The sequence below is a fragment of the Lutra lutra genome, chromosome 4 (assembly GCF_902655055.1).
Source record: "Lutra lutra chromosome 4, mLutLut1.2, whole genome shotgun sequence".
Taxonomy (NCBI): Eukaryota; Metazoa; Chordata; class Mammalia; order Carnivora; family Mustelidae; genus Lutra; species Lutra lutra.
Genome location: NC_062281.1, coordinates 193,462,934 through 193,486,995, shown reverse-complemented (window position 1 = coordinate 193,486,995; position 24,062 = coordinate 193,462,934). Strand labels below are relative to the sequence as shown.

At 49.6% G+C, this 24,062-nt stretch overlaps 1 protein-coding gene across 2 annotated transcripts in view; it reads right to left on the bottom strand.

Annotated features, from left to right (window-relative positions):
* DNAJC11 (DnaJ heat shock protein family (Hsp40) member C11) overlaps nucleotides 1-24,062 on the bottom strand; it is a 72,190-nt gene that overhangs the window by 8,171 nt on the left and 39,957 nt on the right. For both annotated transcript variants that reach the window (XM_047724089.1, XM_047724090.1), the window contains exons 5-10: nucleotides 10,285-10,413; nucleotides 9,248-9,370; nucleotides 8,117-8,190; nucleotides 5,185-5,374; nucleotides 4,517-4,602; nucleotides 4,068-4,184 (exon numbers count right to left, since the gene is read on the bottom strand). In XM_047724089.1, the coding sequence (XP_047580045.1) occupies nucleotides 4,068-4,184; nucleotides 4,517-4,602; nucleotides 5,185-5,374; nucleotides 8,117-8,190; nucleotides 9,248-9,370; nucleotides 10,285-10,413 (719 nt within the window). The remainder of the gene's footprint in view (nucleotides 1-4,067; nucleotides 4,185-4,516; nucleotides 4,603-5,184; nucleotides 5,375-8,116; nucleotides 8,191-9,247; nucleotides 9,371-10,284; nucleotides 10,414-24,062) is intronic.

Here is a 24,062-nt window from a genome sequence, read left to right as displayed (position 1 = left end):
GAAGAACAAGAAACCAGAAGGGAAGAGTAGAAGACAGATCATAACAGGCCTAAATCCAACTGTACCAACGATTACATTAAATATTAATGGACTAACAAACGCTCCCATTAAAAAGCAAGAAACTGGATGGATGGATTTATGCTATGAGACACCCTGTGTATGTGGACATAGACAGGTTAAACGTAAACAGAAAAGGATAAACTACAGACACAGGAAGGACAAGAAGCCGTAGCAGCTGTATGGTGCCTGATAAAGCAGACTTCAAGTCAGAGAGCACTGCCAGAGATGGACTTCACAAAGCCACAACTGGCAAAGGAAGAAACAGATTCTACACTCTTAGCTGGAACTTTTAACACCACTTTCTCAGCAACTGACAGAAATCTGGTCTAAATCAATAAACTTGTGGTTTCTGGTGAATGCTGTCCACCACCCTGACCTGCTGATATTTACAGAACCAAAGCCCAGCAAGTGTGGAACGCACGTTCTGTTCAAGCACACACAACTGCTGGGTCACTTATGTGACGGGCTATAAAATAAAGAAGTCTCAAAATATTTAAAAAGACTGGAAGTATACAGAATATGTTCCCTGACCAAAATGAAATTAAACTGAAATCACTGATCAGATATATAGAAAAGCCCAAATATTTAGAAATTAAGCAATACATTTCCAAAAGTGAAATTAGGAAACAATTTGAATTGAATGACAATGATACAGTAACATATCCAAATTTGTGGGATGGGGTAAAACTGTTTTTCTTTTTTTTTTAAAGATTTTATTTATTTATTTGATAGAGATCACAAGTAGGCAGAGAGGCAGGTTGGGGGGGTGAAGCAGGCTCCCCGCTGAGCAGAGAGCCCGATGTGGGGCTCGATCCCAGGACCCTGGGATCATGACCTGAGCCAAAGGCAGAGGCTTTAACCCACTGAGCCACCCAGGCGCCCCTAAAACTGGGTTTAAAGACTTAAGTGTTTATAATATAAAAGAAGAAGGGTTTTAAATTAATAACCCAAGGCTGGGCTTTAAAAATCTAGAAAAGGCAGCAATGTGAAACTGAAGTAGTAGAAAGAAGAAAAAAGATCAGAAATCAATGAAAGAGAAAACAGCTAAATAACAGAGAACATAACAAAGCCAAGGCTGGTTCTTTGAAAGGTTCAGTGCCCCATCCAGACAGGTTAAAAAAAAGGGGGAAAAGAACACAAATGACCAGCATGAGGAGTGAAGGCTGAGGTCATCACCAGACTGCCACAGACAACAGTAAAAGGGTAAGGGCATATTATGAGCAACTTCCTGCGAACGACCTAACAGTCGAAATGGGCAAATTCCTTGAAAAACACAAAATAACAAAGCTGACACAAGATGAAAGAGAAAATCGGAGAAGCCCCATATGTACCAAAGAATCCATTATGAAAAATCCTCCTACAGGGGCCCTGGGGGACTCAGTCAGTTAAGCCTCGGTCTTCGGCTCAGGTCATGATCCCAGGGTCCTGGGATCGAGCCCCACATCGGGCTCCCTCTCAGCAGGGAGCCGACTTCTCCTTCTCCCTCGGCTCATGGATGCTCTTTTTCTCTGCCAAATAAATAAATTCTGAAAACAAAACCAAAAAACCCTCCTATAGAGAAAATTCAGTCTCAACTCATTTCACTGGTGAATTCCACGAAACTTGAAGAATAAACCATTCTTGGGGTGCCTGGGTGGCTCAGTCGGCTGGGCGTCCAACTCTTGATTTCGGCGCAGGTCATGACCTCAGGGTCACGGGATGGAGCCTGTGCTGGGCTCTGTGCGCTCGGCGGGGCGTCTGCTTGAGACTCTCTCCTCCCCCTTTGCTCTTGGCCCTGCCTGTGCGTGCACACTCTCAAAAAAGAACAAACCATTCGCACAAAATCCTTTCAGAAAAGAGAGGAAGAAGGAATGCTTCCTAAATCATTTTATCAAGCTGCCGTAACTCATCCCCAAATCTGACAAATACATAATAAAGAGAGAAAATTGTAATCTGCATCCCTTATAAACACAGATACAAAAAGCCTTAGTAAGGTATTAATTAGCAAATGAAATCAAGCACTACATAAAAAGTATTGTATGTCACGATCAAGGGGAGTTTTCCTCAGGAATATAAGGTTGGTTTAACATTCAAAAACCACTGTGATTCACCAAATAAGCAGAACATAAGAGAAAAGTTAGCAAAGTAAGATCATGTGTTATTGCTGAACTCCGGGGCCTTCTGGAAAACTTGGGTTTATACAGCGATACAGTCTGGACAGTTCAGCCCACTGACATGGGAACCTGAGCAGGAGTGAAGATGCTTCTTGCCAGGAGAGAGAGTAGCATTCTTGGGATGAGAATTCAATTCAGATTACGTCCTGCAATATCTTCATATAAGAAGTATTTCACAGCAGAATCGGAATCAGAAAACAGTGTCTTGTTAGTTGTCCCAATTTGGGAATCAAAGGGATCAGAATGCAGACCATCTGTTGCTCTCTGTGTGTCCTTTACTAAATCTCAGGGGTCTTCAGTTCACTGAGAGGAGAGAGGCCTGGTGCGGTTCTGGTCCTGGTGACCTGCTCTGGCTCTCATCTCCAAACCACAAAGAGGTGTGATCTGCTTCCTCCCGGTCTCTGTATCTCTTCCTCCCTCCTTCTGCCTCTCACAGAGCTCTGTCAAGTGCCAGGTTGCGTTCTAGGCTCCAGGAGTGCAGTACAGAACACAGTGGACACAGTTAAAAGAGCTTCCGATGAGGGCCGGGGAGGTGAACGGATGATCAGATGGAGACACACAGTGGAGAATAAACGCGGGAAACGGAAAGGATTTGCCTGGGCCAAACTGAAGGCTACTGCTCTTGCGGGGTGATGAGGGATGCTTCTGGCAGTCAGGTGACTTCTGGGGACTGAGGAACAGCAGGCACACAGTGTGGCCACAGAGTGCGCACGCTGTTGTCTGGGGCAGTGTGGAGGCCAGGCTGGCTGGAGTGGAGTGAGAAGGGGCAGGTGGTAGGGGATGGTCAGCAGGAAGTGAAGTTCTGGAGGACTCCAGCTTTTGCCCAGGATTGAGAGTCACCGAGGGCTTAAGCAGAGAGCAACAGACACTGACTTATGTTCAGAGGCTCTGCCTGTGTGGAGAGCAGGGTCTCGAGGTGGTGAAGGAGAATGGTCGGGAGGCTACCAGTGCAGTCATTCAGAACCGGACAGTGGGAGCAGAGGGGGTGAGGGACGGTCATGTGCGGGAGATGCTTTCTGAGGACAGCTGAGATGGTTCTGAGGTGCATAAACTTTGGTGTATGGAAAAAGAGTGACCAAGGCCAACTGCAAGGTTTTGAACAGACCAGCTGGAAGGCCGGGGCTCTCCTGACCTGCACAGGGAGGCTCTGGGGAGAGCAGGTTTGGAAGCATCAGAGTTGCGAGGGGCCATCTGAGAGGCTGGTGGAGATCCACGCAGCAATGTGTAAGAGGAAGTGGGATACAGGGGCTGGAGGTCTGACAGGCGGGCCTGGCCGGAGCTGAAAGTGTGAGCGCTGTCAGTGCAGGAAGGTGCTTCAAGCCAGCAGGCCGGGTGGGGCCACCTGGGGGGTGGCGTCTACTCGGACAAGGACCGGGCCCCACTGTGACGCCACCATACACAGCAACCGGCCAGTGAGGTAACAGAGACGGCACGGAGAGGACAGAAGGCAGGAAGGCGCGCCACTGGGGCAGGGGAGCAGGGGAGGAGGGTCTGTGCAGATGGGAACGACTGCAAGGGGGCAGGGGGCAACAGGCGCCACACACACTGGGGGTGGCCCTGGATGTGTCATGTGTGCTAGCGGCAGTGGCGAGCTGTGGGTGAGCGGGGCTGGCCCGGGGTGCTGCGGAAGGGAGATGCAGTCGGCTGGTGGGTGGTCCCTGACTGAAGAGCCTCAGACCCTTGGTGAACACTGGGCTTCCGGACCCCCGACACTGGCTTATGCGCTGAAGACAGAGGCAACCGCATCTTTAAGAACAAAACTACAAAGCCAAGTCTGTTTCATCCTTAACGCTCACCGGGGTGGGCTACAGGCTGCCAGAGGACACTCGGCCAGAAAGACCCAGTTCCACTTACTTGACTTTGAGAGAAACACCCTGAGGGACTCCGACGCTGACCGCTGCGCCGAGGACGCTGTGCCTGGAGATCTTGCGCTCGGCCCCGTACTCGACCACCGTCCCGAAGAAGCCCGCCCTGGGGGGAGCGCGAGGCCTGAGCACGCGGGGCAGGAGCAGCTCTCCATCTCTCGCGGTCCCCGTGGGCAGCTGTCACCCAGAACACAGGCCGGGGCCCCCTTCCTGCCCTCGCCCCCCACCGCCCCAGGAGTGGATGAGGACGGACACCCTGGGTACCCGGGCAGAGTGAAGTCAGCCTAGCCGCAGTGCGGCCCTTCCGTCAGCCCACGACCTCCCGCAGGAACGCTTGAGAAACGTCACAGAAACGGCGGGCGTCTTGCGGCCACGGCCCCGCCGTCGGATCCCCCTCCGCAAGGTGCACAAAGTGGAGGGCCCCCGGCTGGGACTTACTTCAGCGACCCTTTCACGCGGGTCTGGTCATCGTCCTGGAATTTGTGCTGATAGCTGATCAGTGCAAAGGAGTGAGGGATCCCAAGCTGGGGAGACAGGGGGAGAAGGGAAGGCATGGCTAGTGGCCGAGGTGCTGTGTCCCACCCGCTGCTGAGTGCCCATCGTGGGCAGACCTCTTGGGCCGGGGCCCCACCCTGTGTGCGAACACTTACTAGGGGCCAATATTTAACACCTGGGGGAATTCACGTAAAAACCCACTTTCCTGGCTGCTCACAGAAACAGAACATTCTATGGCCAGGGGCCTGGGTTCTGACACAGCAGCCAGCGGTGGGTGCTGGGGAGCAGCTGCCTTTTGAGGTGCAGGGCCCCTCACGCCCTGTGTCCCTGCCCACCATGGTGGCACCCGAGCACATGACTCCGCTCTGGGGTTACTCACCAGCCCAGGCTCTCTCCCACCCTGATTCTGAGGGCTCCTACTAGATGTGAAAGGGCCACTTGGCTTGGTGTAACAGGAACACAGCTTCCCTGGAAGCCTGAGGACAGTGTCTCAGCAGCCCTGAGCGCTCGTGCATGGGACAGCCCCTTGCGGGCCCCACAGCGCTGAGATCCGGGGAGGGTGGCTCCAGTGAGGGACGTCAGGGACACACGAGGGAGCAGCTCTTCCTCACCTGCAGGGCCACAGTGAAGTGGCTGGTCTTGGTGTCCCGGACGATGCTCGTGTTCATGGCTGACTGGATCCCCCACCGCCACTGCAGGTAGCCCACCGTGTTCTTGTCCAGGTTCCGGGCTAGGACAGTGGTGAGGCCAGGCCGGATGCCACGAGACGAAAACTGCAGAGCACAGTTTGTCGTCACAAAGCTGGGGACACACACACACAGAAACGGTCCTGGATGACACCCGGTTCTCAGCTCCTCTTGGCCCCTTCCTCTCTGTCACACTAAGACCCAGCTCACTCTGCCTTCCCTGAAGCCCCAAGCCAGCGCCCCACAAGGAAAACAGGACACAGAGCCTCTCTCCGTGAGACGGATCGAGAGAGGGCCTTGCTGCCGTCTTCCTAGTGCCTCTCCCTGCTCATGTTCATGGCCCACCAACCCATTCCACCTTGAGCTACGACTAAAGAGGCACCCGAATGTCTGTTACTGAAAACCACTAGGTCCAACCCTACTGCAGGTCAGAACCGCCTCGGGTGGGGCGCAGGCCGCACACTGGCAGCACGCGGCTGATCTAAAAAACGCTGATGCTGGGCTCCTGGCCCTGGCATTCTGATGTACAGGCTTGGAGTGTTCAAAGCTTGCCAGGTGATTCTGACGTGTGGCAAAGCGGGAGGACCCCTGACCCAGAAACCACCCCAGACCGATTACGTCAGAGTTTGGGGGCGGGGGCGGGCATCAGTAGCTTCCTCCAGGACTGCCCGTGGCCCTGCACTTGAAAGCTCGTACGGTGAAGCGCTTGCCTGGAAAGGCATCTGAAGTTTGTTTCCAAGGCAGTCAGCCCCACCTTCTGGTTAAAAAGGGGTATTTCATGTCAACGACAAAGGAATTCACACCACTTTACCCAAAGCGTTAAAAGGTGAGCAAACAGCCAAATGTTCACCAGATCGCCAAAGTCTGATTTCCTTCTCTCTTTCCTAAGCTCGGGGGGTGCCACTTTTGCCATTAAGTAATGACAAACGAGAGAGCGCTGATGGCGATGCTCTTGTAAACTTCAGCAGCTCCCCACGAGTTAAGAACTTTGTCCTCCCCACCACGGGGCCCCCAACCCAAATGTTCCCTCATTTCTCTCAAGTCACCCCGGGTGCCAGCAGCGTTTTTCTGCTTTAGCCACGCTGGGGTCAGGGGAGGCAGGCAGGGAGGAGAGAAGCCAAAGTCACCCTAGAATTTCAAGACAGAAGGTGGCATTTAAGAGAATCAAAATAGAAGGACTGAGATCCTTGTTTAATTAAAGTAATACGACTTAGTCTTTTTATCCAGCATGTCCCAGAGACTGATTCGAGAGAGGGAGGGAGAGAGAGAGAGAGAGCAGCAAGGCAGGCACTTCCCGGGGAGACAGAAAACACTCTACAGGCTGTCTGCCTTTTCGGGGCTGGCGCTACACCCCACCCAACCTTGTGATCACCAGTCTGGACTTGCAAATGGCCTGGCCCTAGGATCAGGGCACCCCAGAGCGCAGTCGTCGACCAACTGGCATCCGTTTATACATCAGCATTCTCAAGTCTTATGAACTTTGGGCATGATGAGGACATTCAATTTCCAAAGGCTGATGACCAGTAAGCCCCAACCCCCGCTCCCCAGGCACCACTCAGCACTTTGAGGCTCAGCCAGAATAAGATGGCCAACAGCTTTCCCTCGGTCAAGTGTCTCCTGAATGTGTCTGGGCTTAAGAATGACCTAGGTGCTTGATAAATACAGATTCCTGGGCCTCCCAGAGCACCCGACTCAGCCGGTGCGGGGAGCAGGGTAGGACTCTGTGCTCTCTGGCGGCACCAGAGGAGACAGACTGACGCACACGAGTGCTTGGGCCAGTGTGTTAGGACAACGTGTGTGTATACTCTTAGCGTAAAGTGGTTAAAAGTGCAAATCCTCGTCACCTCCCAGACCCACTGACTCCTAAGTCCTGGAGCAGAGGCCTGCGAAGCCATGTTCTCACCCACGCATGCGTGATCCCCCACAACGGGACTGAGAGCGCCTGTCGCTGCTGCTTTCAGCCTGTGCGTCCGCAAGCTTGGTCTCTACCTGTCCCAGAGGCCACACCTGTTCTCTCATGACCTTCCATACCCTGTGTCCCACCCACCCGGCAACTCGCCCTTCCTACTGGACTGGAGCAGAGACTGGTCTTGACCAGCGGGACTGGGCAGGTGTGCAGATACACATCCAAGTGGAAGTGAAAAGCTTTCTTTCCAAACATATACTTCCTCCCAGGACTCCTTTACTTTCTCCCCCAGAGGAAAGAGAATTTTATTTTACCTTCCACCCAGTTCCTTTAGCTGTGCTCACAAGGTAACCCAACAGGGGAGCTAAGGACACCTCTGGGGTTCTAGGAGGGCAGCGAGTTACAGGTCCAGGAGTGGGACGTTACTGCAACAGCAAAGACGAAGGGGACTGGGTTGGGGGGGCTTGACGCTCCAGCGTCTGCCCATCTCGCTGATGACCAGGCAGTCTTACCAGTGCCCCACTGTTTAATACACACCCTTTCCAGTACTTGAAACACATTCTCGGGGACAAAGATATGATCCACAAGTTCGTCAGTATTTCAGGCCACTGGCCAGCTTCCCTGTGAAGGTGCTTTCTCTCTACTCTCCTGGTGCTCACAGCCCTGGGTGAACAGGCGGGAGCCTCATTCCCATAAAGGAGGAGACTGCGGGCTACAGAGCAGTAGCCGGGCCCAGGGCAGACAGGCAGCAGATGACCCCTCCCCACGCCCACCAGTCCAGTGTCTGCGCCATGGGAACCCTGCCTTGGCTCTCCGCCAGCGCCGCAGGTTTGCCCCTGACGACCTTGTAGGAGAGAAGGGGTAACTCCAGATGACCTTGACCAAAAAAATATACAGGTTCTAGTCTGCTAAATCCACAAAGACCATCAAAGAGGATTTCTCTGTATTTACCATCTTGGGGTGAGATTACGGAACAGCTTCAGACCAAATAAAGGTCCCTGCAGATCCCCGGCTCCAAATTCTAACTGTTCAAGAGAGAAAAAGAGAATTAGCGGTGTTTACTCTCACAGCAGCAACCCAGGTCTCGGGGAAGCACCTCTGGTTATAATTCCTTCTTTTAATTTAATGCCACTGGCCCTTGCCGGGACTCTGCAAGTGGGGGTTGGAAGATTTTAGAGGCCAACATGGGGCTTGATCTCACGACTCTGAGATCAAGACCTGAGGTAAGACCAAGAGTAGGATGCTTAACTGACTGAGCCACCAGGGCCCCTGGAAGATTCCCAAGACCTCATCCAGACCTTCACCAAATGGAGGGCTGCTGCCACAGATCCAAAGGAGGCAGGTTTCGGAAGGGAGCCCCTCCAAAGAAAACACTGCTGGCCTCCGATGGTCTCCCTCACTCAAGTCAGAAGGGGAGACTGGCTTCCATGCCCGGCTGTGTGCAGAGGCGCCTGCCGCGGTCCGGAGCAGGGGCCCCTGCCTTGTGTTCTTGCTCTGCTTCATGGCCCGCGGCTCTCACAGGTGACTGGAGATGGGTCGTCAGGGGTCTGGAGTTAACCCATCAGCAGTCCCACACTCAGCCCGGGAAGTCCAGCCAGTGCTGGCTGCCTCGTTTACTAGTCTGGGTGACTTTCAAGGCACCTCTTCAATGTTAATTTGACGCAGGTCCATTTGCTCAGCAGAGCTGGCTGCGAGACAGCCGCCCATCAGTGGCCGGGAGCACTGACGCGGCACCCGCCTTCCAAACCGGGCAGGAAAAGGGAAGAACCTACAGGTCTCTGCTACAGGGGAACAGAGGCGCGGAGTTTCTCGCAGCTGTGTTTCTGTGAGTCGGCGTCTCAAGGGCAATCTTGCCGCTCTGTCCCGTTTCTGGGCTGTCCAGCAGACGGGGGGATTCTGGCTCCAGTAGGAGACACATTTTTCTCTTGGGGACAGTCACCTGATGCAAGTTTAACATCTGGTATCCTGTTGTACAATGATGTGGCCAACCTAGGTCTTTTTGAGGCTTGGCTTTTAGAATGTCAATGTTCAGAAATCAGGCTTTGCAGTAGGTAACATGACCCCACCCGTTGACATTCTTACCTCTCCCCATCCCTTTGCGGAAGTGACTCGTCTAAGTGCGAAGTTTATGGAACCCCCTCCGTTCCCATTCTGGGTTGAGAGGCTTCCAGAGAGGATGGCTGTGTCTGTAGCTGTCAAGGGTGCCTAGGAAATGATATTTGCTGGTAAGGAATGAGTCGAAGCACGAGGACAGCAGTGTAAGGAGTACACTTCAAGTGCATGGCCGAAGGTGCGGGTGACCACAGCTCCAGGGTCTAGGGACGCATGAGGACCTCAACTGGTTCACTTCTCTCCCACTTTGCTATCTGAACTGCATGTGGCCACCAAGATAATGGTTTTTAAAAGCTTTCCTGGGCAAATTTCAAAATTTCCAGGGGGAAGACCGGGCTGAATGCTGGTTCTTAGGATCAGACGGCACAGGGGCTTCGTCGTGTGCCTTCCCTCCCACAGCGGCATATCTGGGACTCTACAGTCCTTGCTCACCACCAGCACCGGGGAAGGGACTGAATCCGTGGCCCTAGTAGCCAACCCTGGAAGCTCTGCCAGACAGGCAAGTTTCCCAGAGTTTGGACTTCATCTTCTGGGTTGATGCACTTGAGAATAAACAGAGTTGAGGAGGTAGAGACCTCCTGTGAGCCTCAGCAGACTCCCTGCCAGTGTGCAGAAAGATGACATTTTAGTGACCCTGGGTTCAGCTGAATGTTGTATTTTCTGCACACAACAGAGTGTGCCTTAAAACGGAGACTGGTTCTTTGAATCACCCGTGGAGGTCTGCTTTCTCACCCCAAATCTTCCTGACCTTGGTCTCTACTTCTCCCAGACCACTGGCACTTCTGCTGGGGAGCCCAGCGACCTTAGAAGCTAAGTGCCCCCTGGTACTCATGTTGCTAACGCATCAGCAAAGCAGTAAAAAGGTTGTGCCTGGAACTACTTTTTTTCTTTAAGTGGCTAATTGCATCCCTTCATAAATAAAGATGAGAAAAACCGCATCTGCTCGGCGCGCCGTGCCTCGTTAACCTGAGCCTGACTGCACTCGGCGGGGGGAGTCTGGGCTTTACCTCAATGGACTGGGATATGTGCATCTTGTTAATTTCGATCTGCGGAAAGCCACTCCCGGACACATCTTCGTACTCCTCCTCATAGCGATCAAAAAGGTCAGTGGCATCGATGCCAACGCTGATGGTCCCCTGGGGCAGAAAAGCAAGCAGTCAGCAGCAGGGGTGGTATTTGTGGAATGAAAGACAATCTACACTCCGGCAGCCAGCAGCACACTGGCTGTGGGAGGGACTCCACCACGCGGCCCACAGAGCTCGAATGTCACAGTTCACGCCAAACAGCAGCAGAGCTTCACCGACCGCTGGGGTCAGGAAACCAGTCATGCTGGCAGGCAAATGAGAAGACAAGTATTTGGGGGAAAAAAAAGACCCATACAATATGAATTTTAGGGCCCAAATAGATCACCTCCAGATTTAACCTGTGAATGCAGAAACCACCTAGATAGGAGCCACATGAATTAAACAATTTAATGTTTGATTCTAAACACCTTTACATGATAAAACTACCTTAAAACCCTTCTTCTTCTTTTTTTTTTTTTTTTAAGATTTTATTTATTTATTTGAGAGAGAGACAGTGAGAGAGAGCACAAGCGAGGAGAAGGTCAGAGGGAGAAGCAGACTCCCCATGGAGCTGGGAGCCCGATGTGGGACTTGATCCCGGGACCCGGGGATCATGACCTGAGCCAAAGGCAGTCGTCCAACCAACTGAGCCACCAGGCGTCCCTAAAACCCTTCTTTTAAAAAATATTTTATTTATTTATTTGAGAGCGCAAGAGAGAGCATGAGCAGGGAGCCTGATGTGAGACTTGATCCCAGGACCCTGGGATCACGACCTGATCCAAAGGCAGATGTCTAACTGACTGAGCCACCCAGGTGCCCTTAAAACTCTTTAAAACATAAAGTAACTTCAAAGATCAAGAAGTGCAAGGTGTTGGGGTACCTGGGTGGCTCAGCTGGTTAAGTGTCTGCCTTTGGTTCAGGTCATGATCCCAGGGTCCTGGGACTGAGCCCTGTGTAAGGCTCCCTGCTCAGTGGGAAGTCTGCTTCTCCTTCTCCCTCTGCTTGCCACTCCCCCTGCTTGTGCTCTCTGTCAAATAAATAAATAAAATCTTAAAAAAAAAAAAGCCAAACCAAACCAAAACAAAACAAAACAAAAAACGAAGTGCAAACAAAATCAATTATGAATGGAGATTGAAAAATTGTTTCACCTTCTAAAATTAATTTGAGAATTAAGCTATGAGAAATGGGACACCATATTCTCTCAAGAAATGTGAAGCTAAAATTTGCTGACTGATATAAAATGCTCCATCCTCAGAAAATCAATGTTTATTATTTTATTTTTTTATCATTGTAAGATTTCTCAAATGGGCATATATCTTAATCCCACATATAAAAATCTGACCACACACACATTTTTTATTCGGTTCCCTGCAGCCCATTTTAAAAAACTGTACGGAGGCCGAATTTACAAATGATGACAGAAAGTGTACTGCCTGAGGTGCCCATTTCGGTGAGTTCTGACAGACACGCAGACTCGCGAAACCAACCTCCACAATCACGACACAGAACATTTCTATCGCCCCAAAAGCAGCGTGGGCGCATGTGTTTTTCTGCCCAAGAAGGGGACACGTGAACAAAGACGTGAGCGGGAAACTAGGGAGGAGGCCGCGGGGCTGGAGCAGAGGGAGCACATGGCAGACAGGAAGGCTGTGGGTGGTTGTGTGTGGGTGATCTGTGGACGTTATGGTGGGGGGCGTGGGGCAGGGGGCTATCCAGGAGATGACCAGTTGAACCCTGCTGTTTTGGTGGGGTTATCAATTAATGTAGGTTTTCATTTTTTTTTTTTAAAGATTTTATTTATTTATTTGTTAGAGAGAGAGAGAGAGAGAGAGCATGAGCACAGGCAGACAGAGTGGTAGGCAGAGGCAGAGGGAGAAGCAGGCTCCCCGCTGAGCAAGGAGCCCGATGTGGGACTCGATCCCAGGACGCTGGGATCATGACCTGAGCCGAAGGCAGTTGCTTAACCAACTGAGCCACCCAGGTGTCCCTAGGTTTTCATTTTTAAACCAAGTATTAGCATCATCAACAGTTGCCTTAAGCTAAGAAGCCAGACGGGTTTGGTGCTCAGGCCTGACCTTCGTATCCTTAGCCTCCGACATCGTCTAATCTAGTGGTGTGTCGGGGGCCACCGCCTCTCTCCACCATCAGCCCAGCCCTGACATTTGCTGGTGTGGTGGCTGGCAGCCAGTCGCCTTCTCCTAGTTTGCGCTGGTATGAGAAGCAGGAGATGCCGTTGCCTGGCTGGCACAGCAGGCAGGTGGCCTGTGCCTCGGCCTGGGACAGGGGTGAAGCTGTGGGCAGCCGTGTGTGCGGGAACCTGCGGGTGTGTATGAACAGGGTGGGAAAGAGGCGGCTGGTCCTGCAGCAGAAGGTAGCACACAGCAGTCTGAATATTCCTGCCGCAGTGTTTTTCCTCTACTGAAGGGTATCATCTGGAGGTGACACTTTCTGTGAAGGGCCACAGGAACTATTTTAGGTGTGGGTCCTACCATCTCTGTCGTAACTCAACTCTGCTGTTGGAAGGGAAAGCAGCCCAACTACCCAGCAAGGGACTGACCCTGGCTGTCTGGTAAAACTGTTTATTCATCCTGAAATCTGAATTTCATATAATTTTCATGTCTCAAACAAACAAACAAACAGACAGACAGACAAACCCCTCCAACGTGGAGACCAAAGTGGGGCTTGAACTCATGATCCTGAGATCAAGACCTAGCTGAAATCCAGAGTCGGATGCTTAATCCACTGAGCTACCCAGCCGTCCCCTTTTGATTTTTCTCAACTGTTAAAAAAAAATGTATGGGGCGCCTGGGTGGCTCAGTGGGTTAAGCCGCTGCCTTCGGCTCAGGTCATGATCTCAGGGTCCTGGGATCGAGTCCCGCATCGGGCTCTCTGCTCGGCGGGGAGCCTGTTTCCCTCTCTCTCTCTCTCTCTCTCTGCCTGCCTCTCTGTCTACTTGTGATCTCTCTCTGTCAAATTAAAAAAAAAAATAAAATCTTAAAAAAAAAATGTAAAAACCATTCTTAGCTTGTCACATAAAAACTGGCAGTGGACTAAATGTGCAACTCCCGATGTAAATCTGTAGGACGTTTGTGTTTTTGGGTAATATTTTCTTTTCTGATAAATTCTTCAGGCAGCAATAAAATTAAACACAGTGTATGTCTAACAACAACGAAATAAGCAGTCAATTTCCATTTTCTCAGAGAGCTGATGAATTTGTAACTCGTAGGAAACGTTTTTCAATATCGATCATCCATCCACAGCGCTAATTCAGACCGTACGAAAATCAAGTCTTACACCTGCTAAACAAACTGCAGGGCCTTGGTCAGTAGCCGCCAATCTTTGTTAAAGACCATGCCCAAAAGCGAGCCATAGCAGCAGGGACTGTCCAGGTAACTGTGGATCAGACAGTAGTTCCGCTCTGTTAATTTCATTCATTTGTCCATTCTAAGGTTTGTATTGCACAGAGGAAAGATAAGGCAATAGCTATTTATGTGTTCTATTAGCAAGAGAACCTCACAGCTGCTAATGATGCCAATTTTATGTCAGTGTTACCTGATGCTTCAAACAGAAAATCAGTGAATCTTAATACTAGTTTGATTTGAATTATAAACATGCAATACTGGGCGCCTGGGTGGCTCAGTGGGCTAAGCCTCTGTCTTCGGCTCAGGTCATGATCTCAGGGTCCAGGGATTGAGCCCGGCATCTGGCTCTCTCCTTAGCAGGGAGCCTGCCCCCCCGCCTGCCTCCCTGCCTACTTGTGATCTCTCTGTCAAATAAATAAAATCTTTAAACAAACAAAAAACCAAAAAACAAACAAACAAAAAAACCCACATGCAATCCTGTGATTTATAAGAAATGTATGTCCGGTCATTCAGGTGACCAAATACGTACTTATTTGTATTTGGTCTTCATTCGTAGGGATCCTGGCTCACAGCTCCTAAGACCCCAGACATTTCTGCTGGTAAGGGTGATAAATGTGTCTTCTGTTACGTTAATGAAGGTGCCTTTTCGTCTTCCTCCAAGGGCAGGGTGGAGGGGGGCGGCGGCTGGTTGCCAGGAGGACCAACCAAGTGACTGGAGGGCTGGAACCTTCAAGTTCTACCCCCAGCCTCCAGGGAGAGGAGAGGAATCAAGAGGTTGAAACCAGTCAGTCTGACTATGCAATGAAGCCTCTGTGAAGATGGAAAAGGACTGGGTTCTGCAAGCTTCACGATTGGTGAGGACAGTGCAGGTGCAGGGAGAGTAGGGTGTCTGAGAGGGCGTGTAAACCCAGTACCTTTTCCCAGCCTTCGCTCTGCATATTTCCACCGGCTGCTGATTCGTGCCCCTCTAGTGAATTAAAGGAATCTGAGAAGGAGGGTGTTGGCATCTATAGCCCTGGGTCAGAAGGCCTGGGCTTGTGATGGGCATTGGAAGTGGGGGGTGGCAGCAGTGTTGTAGGATTGAACCCTCCACCTGTGGAAACTGATGCAGTCCCCAGGCAGACAGCATCAGAGCTGAATGGACTTTTTTTTTTTTAAAGCAGGCTCCACACCCCATGTGGAGCCCAACGTGGGGCTCCAAGTCTCGACCCTGAGATCAAGGCCTCAGCAGACTGAGCCACCCAGGCGCCCTGGGCCGGAGCTGGATTCTCACTGGTTGCAGCTGCCCCATCCTCCACGCGGGACCTGGGCAGGAACCCTAGAAGCAAGTGTTACTGTAAAGTCAGAAAGTCCTAGTGTGAATGTAAGCTTCTGTTTTTGTGGTGGTACTCAAATGCCAATTCTGGTAAAGTACAGCGTTATGGTAAAAGTGTCTTATTAAAGCAAGAAACCTACGGAGGAGAAACAGCGTCAGCATTAGTTACGCGTACACGGATGCGCGACCGTGTCAAAACCAGCTGCGATAATCCACCTGGGAAAATTAAGCTCGAGCTGTCAAAATGTACAAATATTTTTGTGTTTTCAGAGTAACAATTTTCTGTGAAGCGGATTCCCTTTTTTTTTTTTTTTTTAAAGTAGGCTCCATACTGGGTATAGAGCCCAGTGTGGGGTTTGAACTCATGACCCTGAGATCAAGACCTGAGCTGAGATCAAGAGTCAGACGCTTAACCCACTAAGCCACAAAGACACCCCAAAGCTGATTCTGAAAACAAAAAAATTTGCAGCATGTCTGTGTATTACTAATTGAGTATTAGGAACATCTGGGCCTTTAAAAAAACTCTTTTTTTTTTTTTTAAAGAATTTATTTATTTACTTGTCAGAGAGAGAGAGAGAGAGAGATCACAAGTAGGCAGAGAGGCAGGCAGAGACAGAGGGAGAAGCAGGTTCCCTGCCGAGCAAGGAGCCCGATGTGGGACTTGATCCCAGGACGCTGGGATCATGACCTGAGCCGAAGGCAGCTGCTCAACCAACTGAGCCACCCAGGCGTCCCTTTTTTTTTTTTTTTTTAAAGATTTTATTTATTTATTTGAGAGAGAGACAGTGAGAGAGAGCATGAGCAAGGAGAAGGTCAGAGGGAGAAGCAGACTCCCCATGGAGCTGGGAGCCCGATGTGGGACTTGATCCTGGAACCCCGGGATCATGACCTGAGCCGAAGACAGTCGTCCAACCAACTGAGCCACCAGGCGTCCCTAAAAAACTCCTTTTTAAAATGGCACAATAAACCCTGTAGCTTTTAAAATATTTAAGAAATTGCAACCACCAGAAATAAAGCATGTCACTCTGAAATTGAGCTCTTGAGGAAGGACAAACTGAACAAACAAAATAAGAGCTCCAACAGTTATTTCAAAATTCCCTAAGAGCATTTTGGAGTATCTCGATTTTTGGTAAGAATTTTTTTGGCGGAACTGTCATCTTTAGTTAAATGTATAGTCTGTCTTGGAATGGAATGAAACTGAAAAGGCCTGCCTGGGTTTTGTGGCTGGGCTGGAAATCTGATGAAGCAAGCGAAAGATCATAAAGAAAGACAATTTATTGAAAAAAAAAAAAAAGTGTCAAAAATATTCTAAATGGAGGCAAAAAGAGAATACCCTATGAAAATACTTGGGCCAAAGTATATGTTCTGCGAAGTCGAAGTTTATAATTGAGAAAATACTCTCAATTAAGAATCCTATGGTGAAGCCAGACAGAGGGTCATGGGGAAGGAGGGAAAATGAAACAAGACGAAACCAGAGAGGGAGACAAACCATAAGAGACTCTTTATCTCTGAGGATTAAAAACTGAGGGTAGCTCTCCAGGGAGGGATGTGGGAGGGATGGGGTGGCTGGGTGGTGGACACTGGGGAAGGTATGTGCTATGGTGAGAAAAATAAATAAGTTTTTTTAAAAAAAGGAATACTATGGCATACAGAGAAGAATCAAGTATGCTAAAGATTTCAAATTTACTAGGGGCGCCTGGGTGGCTCAGTCTGTTAAGCAGCTGCCTTCGGCTCAGGTCATGATCCCAGGGTCCGGGGATCCAGCCCCGCATCGGGCTCCCTGCTCAGTGGGGAGTCTGCTTCTCCCTCTCCTGCTTCCCCTGCTTGTATTACCTCTCTCACTCTCTGTCAAATAAATAAATAAATAAATAAAATCTAAAAAAAAAAAAATAGATTTCAAATTTACTAAATACAAATGTATTAAAATGGTAGGTAAGGAGGGCACCTGGGTGGCTCAGTCTGTTGAGCATCTGCCTTTGGTTCGACTCATGGTCCCAGGGCCCTGAGACTGAGTTCTACACTGGGTTCCCTGCGTGGTGGAGAGCCTGCTTCTCCCTCTGCCCCCTCCCCCTGCTTGTTCTCATGCTCTCTCTCTCAAATACATAAAATCTTAAAAAAAAACAAACAAGCAAAAAGATGGTAGGCAATGTTACAGAAGAAAGACCACCACACGGAAGGCACATTCTTTGGGAAAAGAGCAGTGCCGCGGGGCGCCTGCGTGTGGCTCATTGGGTTAAGCCTCTGCCTTCGGCTCAGGTCACGGTCTCAGGGTCCTGGGATCGAGCCCCGCATCGGGCTCTCTGCTCAGCAGGAAGCCTGCTTCCCCCCACCCCCCGCCTGCCTCTCTGCCTACTTGTGATCTCTGTCTGTTGATTAAATTAAAAAAACCCAAAATCTTGAAAAAAAAAAAAGAAAAGAGCAGTGCCGCAAGGCAGGAGTGAGGGTCCAGAGGAGGCCTCTCTGCGAGCCCTGCTTGCTGGCATCTGACCCTTGTAGAGCCCTCTCCTTGATTCTGCCCAAGACCAGAGACTCGCTCCTGTCCTACAGACCACTGGGTGTGACTGGTGTGGCCTTCGGAGCTAGGTCACGGGACACCTTGCAGTTTTCTTCTAGGCCTCTCTGGAGGTGCTTTTGTTCGTTCGTTCTTTTTTTTTTAAAAAGATTTTATTTATTTATTTGATAGAGAGAGATCACAAGTAGGCAGAGAGGCAGGCTCCCTGTTGAGCAGAGAGCCCAACGCGGGGCTCAATCCCAGGACCCCGGGATCATGACCTGAGCTGAAGGCAGAGGCTTTAACCCACTGAGCCACCCAGGCACCCCTGGAGGTGCTTTCTGGGGAAGCTAGCTAACGGAACACTCCACCGCCCCCGAGACTGCTATGTTCTGAGGAAGGCCAAGCCAGCCAGGGCGGGGAGAGCCACGTGGGAGGCCCAGGAGCGCAGGCGCCATCTTCTACATGACCCCGCTGCCACTGGACTACACCCGCATGAGGAGACCCCCAGCAGAACCATCCAGCTGAGTCTGGTCAACCCACAGGACCATGAGAGAAAATCAAATTGTTCATGCCACCGAGTTCTGGCGTGGTTGGTTATGCATAACCAGAACACAGAATATCAGAGACAAATGTAACTGATAAGCTGATTAAAACTATTCATATGTATGCCAAAAAGAATTCTCCTCCCTACCCCCTTCTCTCCCTTCCTTCCTTCTTCCCTCTGTCTCGGCTCTATACCCAACATGGGGCTTGAGTTCACAACCCTGAGATCAGGAGTTGCGTACTCTACCAACTGAGCAAGCCAGGCGCCACTGCTTCTTCTTTTAATTTTCATATAATCAACATAATTTTATTTTTTATTTTATTTTAAAAAAGATTTTTATTTATCTATTTGACAGACAGAGATCACAAGTCGGCAGAGAGGCAGGCAGAGAGAGAGGAAGGGAAACAGGCTCTTCGCGGAGCAGAGAGCCCGATGCAGGGCCCGATCCAAGGACCCTGGGATCATGACCCGAGCCGAAGGCAGAGGCTTTAACCCACTGAGCCACCCAGGGGCCCCGTAAAGTTTGCTTTAATATACATAGGTACATTTTTTAAAGGAAGTATTTCTGAAGTAGTTTTTGAATAAACCATTTTGTAGGTTCTCCAATATAATAAAACCAGTGTTGTTCAATAAACATTTTTAAACTTTAAAAATTATTTATTTTATTTATTTTTTATTTATTTTTTTTTAAGATTTTATTTATTTATTTGACAGACAGAGATCACAAGTAGGCAGAGAGGCAGGCAGAGAGAGAGGAGAAAGCAGGCTCCCCGCCGAGCAGGGAGCCCGACGCGGGGCTCGATCCCAGGACGCTGGGATCATGACCTGAGTTGAAGCAGAGGCTTTATTTAACCCACTGAGCCACCCAGGTGCCCCCAAAATTATTTATTTTTTAAAAAAGATTTTATGTACTTATTTGAGAGAGACAGAGTGAGTGAGAAAGCGTGCGTGCATGCTCACACAAGCAGAGAGAGCAGCAGGCAGAGCGGGAGGGAGAAGCAGGCTCCCCGCCAGGCAGAGAGCACGATGTGGGGCTCAATCCCAGGACCCTGGGATCATGACCTGAGCCAAAGGCAGATGCTTAACTGACTGAGCCACCCAGGTGCCTTGGTCAATAAACATTTCAAAAAACTATAAAATTTTAATGATTTTAAGCACCCCTTCACACTCTCAAAAATGTCCTGGTCTGGATGATGCAAGACGGTCGCCGCATCTATGGGCCACGGGCTGAATGCCGCCGACAGGGAACGATGCCAGCCTCCGAGCTCTGCAAGCAGGGTGACCGGGTCTGACCTGAGTTTCTGCAGGCTCAGTCTGGCTGCCGTGCTGGAGGACGGAGAGGGGGAAGGAGGGAGGCAGGGAGAGCAGGCAGGAGAGGTTATTCTGTAATCCGCAAGGTGCTGACGGCAGGAAGGGCAAAAACCCGCTGTCCTAGGTATGCGGGTCTCGTAACTGGCTGCCTCATTCAGCGTGTTAGTCCTGAGAGTTTACGGTTGGTTCTCTCCGGACAGGCAATCATATCTTACACCGAAAATCACAGCCCTTTCAACATTTACATCTCTTTTATAATTTGTCAAATTGCATTGGCTTAAAACTTCCAGAATAATGTTCAATATGGTTTTATTTCCTTTCCCAAAGAAAACTTTTAAAGTGATAGATATTTGTGTTAACTCTGCACTATCAAATGACTCATCAGCGCCCAGAACAGCCTTTAAAAGTAAAAAAAAATATTGCTCACGTCATCACTTTTTCAACCATCTTGTTGTTTCTTTAAACAAGGCCAAAATAACCAAATACTTCAACCAGCCAGTGGCTTTTGAGACTCAACAGCCTCTGGTGCTGATCCAAGTCTACGGAAAAGGACTAACCCAGAAAGGTCACGAGAGCCGCCACACAGAATGTTAGGCTCCAGTGCCAGCCACGGCTGATGAAACAGACTGTCCTGGAGATGAATGATCACGTCACTGTGAGCTCACAAGGACATGGCTTTTAATATTTTAAGGAGTGGTTTGGATGCCTGGTTTCTGCTGTTCTTCCAGCTCAAGGAAATAACCTTTCGAAAACGGACTGGCCCCAGCACCAGAACCGGACAGCGTCCTGCTCTGCGCGCTAACCAGGCGTTCGGCTGCAACTTACAACTCACTTTCAAAAACTTTCAAGGCAAAATGCTTTTATACGAGAAGTCCCAACTTTGAGGAATGCAAGTCAGGTCCGAATTTTGACAGAAAATCAAAAAAGATAAGGAAAAAGAAAAAACAGATCTAAGGCTAGACAAACCGATGCGCCAGAGCTCTCCCAACACCTGCTGACTGAACACAGCCAGGCTTGTGTTCTTTTACTACTAAATCCCATTTTTCAGGGCGCCTGGGTGGCTCAGTGGGTTAAGCCGCTGCCTTCGGCTCGGGTCATGATCTCGGGGTCCTGGGATCGAGTCCCGCATCGGGCTCTCTGCTCAGCGGGGAGCTTGCTTCCCTCTCTCTCTCTCTCTCTCTGCCTGCCTCTCTGTCTACTTGTGATCTCTCTCTGTCAAACAAACAAATGAAATCTTTAAAAAAAAAAAAAAATCCCATTTTTCAAATAAAAAGAGTTTACAAAGGAAAATACCCACACATGTCACCTTATTTTTTAGTAGAGCGGGGTCATCAAACTTTCGAAGTCCAGCACCAGACAGCACGTGAGGCTCTGTGGGCAACTACAGTTGAAACTGCTCAAGAGCCTGTGCTGTTACGGGAAGCACACACAGCCAAAGGTAATATTTAAATGAATGAGTGTTGCTGTGTTCCAGTAAAACTTTATTTAAGACCACTGAAATCTCAGTTTCATATCATTTTTATGTGTCATGAATTATCCTTCTGATTTTTAAAAATATTTTATTTATTTATTTGACAGAGATCACAAGTAGGCAAAGAGACAGGCAGGGAGAGGAGGGGAAGCAGGGTCCCCACAGAGCAGAGCAGTGATCCCAATGCGGGACTTGATCCCAGAATGCCGGGCAGAGGTCTTAACCCACTGAGCCACCCAGGTGTCCCATTTTTAAAGATTTTATTTATTTATTTGACACAGAGAGAGAGAGAGAGAGAGAGAGAGATCACAAGTAAGCAGAGAAGCAGGCTCCCCGCTGAGCAGAGAGCCTGATGCAGGACTTGAGCCCAGGACCCTGAGACCATGACCTGAACTGAAGGCAGAGTCTTAACCCACTGAGCCACCCAGGCGCCCTTATCCTTTCTGATTTCTTAAAAACCATTTAAGATGTAATAAAAGTGGTTCTTAGCTCACGGGCTGGAGAAAAATAGATAGTAGGCCTCAGTTGGCTGACCCTCGTTCCACGGTACTTAACTCTGCTATCAGCATATAAAACAACGATGACAGTTAAGAAGCTCTTTACATACCGTCATGACGCACTGAAAAACTGTCAGTGGGACAAACAACAGCCACAGATTGCCAGCTGAGACATTTGTGACTGTGTAGGAGCTGGAGGATTCAATCTGTCATACAGGCCAGTTTCTGCCTTCCCCCTGCCAAAGTACCTCGACTCCGGGGCACACGACCCAGAAACCCAAAGTTTCAAACTGTCTTCAAGCAACGAGGTAACAGTAATAACAATGTAGCACGACTTGTCAAGTGAGTATGATTTATTCAGTGTCTCAGGTTTTGAGGTCTTCAGTAGGAGCTGAACACTGGCGGCCATAGCTGGAGAGATCCCCTTTAAAGCATCTGGTCCAACCTCTAAACTACAAGCCCACTGGGTCATCATCTTCCTGGCGTCCAACGAACCACTCGTAAGTCAACTCTTTTTTCTTTAACTGTTACATAAAAAGAGCGCCACGGGCAGACTAATAGTTCCCATCCAGCCACCATCTGAATTCCCTCTGGAGCTTGTTCAAATACACATTCCCAGGTAGCAGCCCGAGACTACCCTTCAGCTGCCCTGAGAATCTGTACTTTTTAAAAAAAGATTTTATGGGGGCGCCTGGGTGGCTCGGTGGGTTGGGCCGCTGCCTTCGGCTCAGGTCATGATCCCAGGTCCTGGGTTCGAGCCCCACGTCGGGCTTTCTGCTCAGCGGGGAGCCTGCTTCCTCCTCTCTCTCTGCCTGCCTCTCTGCTTACTTGTGATTTCTCTCTGTCAAATAAATAAATAAAATCTTTAAAAAAAAAAAAAAAGATTTTATGTATATATTTGAGAGAGCACATGTGTGCACACAAGCACCAGTGGGGGGAGGGGCAGAGGGAGAGGTGGACTCCCCGCTGAGCAGAGAGCCCGATGTGGGGCTCCATCCTGGGACCCAGAGATCATGACCTGAGCCAGAGGCAGACGCTTAACCGACTGAGCCACCCCATTTTTTTTAACTGAAAATTTTATCGAGATAATTGTAGATTCACATGCAGTTGTAAGAAATAAGAGAGATCTGATGCATCACATTTCTTTCAATGGCTACGTCTTGCACAACTACAGTACAATATCACGACCGGGATATTGACATTGATACAATCCAACCTTCTTGTTCAGATTTCCTCAGTTTTATTTACTTTTTCATTTGTGGCACATGAATTTAACTGTATACAACCTGATCACCTACTTGGGTTCATGCCTCCGGAACGAGTCAGCATATGGAACACTTCCACCGCCACAGGGATCCTTGTGCTGCCCATTTAGAGCCGGGTTCCTCCACTCTCCTCCCCTCCCCTCCCCTCCACCCAACCCCTGGTGACCCCAGGTCTGCTCTCCAACTCGACAGGCTTTTAAAGATTTTGTCTGGGAGAGAGAGAGAGAGACAGACAGACAGAGACAGAGGGGCAGAAGGAGAGGGAGAGAGAATATCTCAGGCATACTCTGCACAGATAGTAGAGCCTGACATGGGACTCGATCTCACAACCCCGAAATCACAGCCTAAGCCAAAATCTAGAGTCAGACACTTAGCTGATGAAGCCACCCAGGCGCCCCCCCCGGCCCCCGACATCTTTTAACTCGAAGACACTGCATCTTCAGAGTTGTGGCCACTTTTGGTTCCTCTATTTCCATGATTATGGACAAACATCAGTCTTCCGGTGCAATTATCTCCAATAAGTAAATTTGGATTTTTGGTTAAACCAATAGGATTGTTCTCCTGAAACCCTCCTCCCTCCCAAAGTGACACTCAAGGAATACCAAGAGCGACAGGATAAGAGATGCGAACCAAGCCTTACTAGAAACTGGAAAAGAATGGAGGTGGTCATTGACTGAGCAGAGAAAGATATGAGGCTTCTGCTGGCTCCGGGACCAAAGGTACCAGTCGCCCACTCAAAGGAGACAAGTGACAGAGGCTTGCTCTCTGAAGAAATCACAGGAAGGCATGCCAGGTCCAGCGGAGGTAGAGTAGAGTGGGGTGGGGTGGGGTGGGGTGAGGCAGGTACTGTAAGCAAGGAACGAGGTGAAGGGAGACTCACACGGAATGGTCAGCTCCCGACTTCCCACCCCCTCAGCAATAAGACTGCCGGCAGCCAGGTGAGAGACTGGGGGTTTCCTCTCCAGAGAAGTACCACCTGGTAGGTAGAAAAAGCCTTTCAACACTAACCTTTGTGTGTGTGCGGGAGATGGGAGTCTCCTTCCAAACACCGCAGAGTTAAGGTTATCGGTGTCAAGCCCTGCCAAGTCCATGACTGTCCCGAGTCTCAATGCCTCAAGGGCAGCCGGCCAGAGATTAGCAGACATTTGAGGAAAACCTCCAACACGGAAGTCTAAAACCAAGTAAAGATCAAAAAGAACCAGAAAGAAGCAGAGGATACAAATGCCAAAGAAAATCGCAGGAAATGACTAAGTAATATGCTCAGTAAAAGAAAAGAGACTGCATTAACCCTAAAAAACAGCATTTATGAACGCTTAGTAAGTGTTGGGGACACTCCGAAGTATTCGACATGCATTACTCCGTTGAATCTTTCCATTAATAACGAGGAGGCTACTGTTACTACCTCCATTTCACAGATGAAGACACCAAGAACAGAGGCCACGTGTCTTGCTCAAGGCCACAC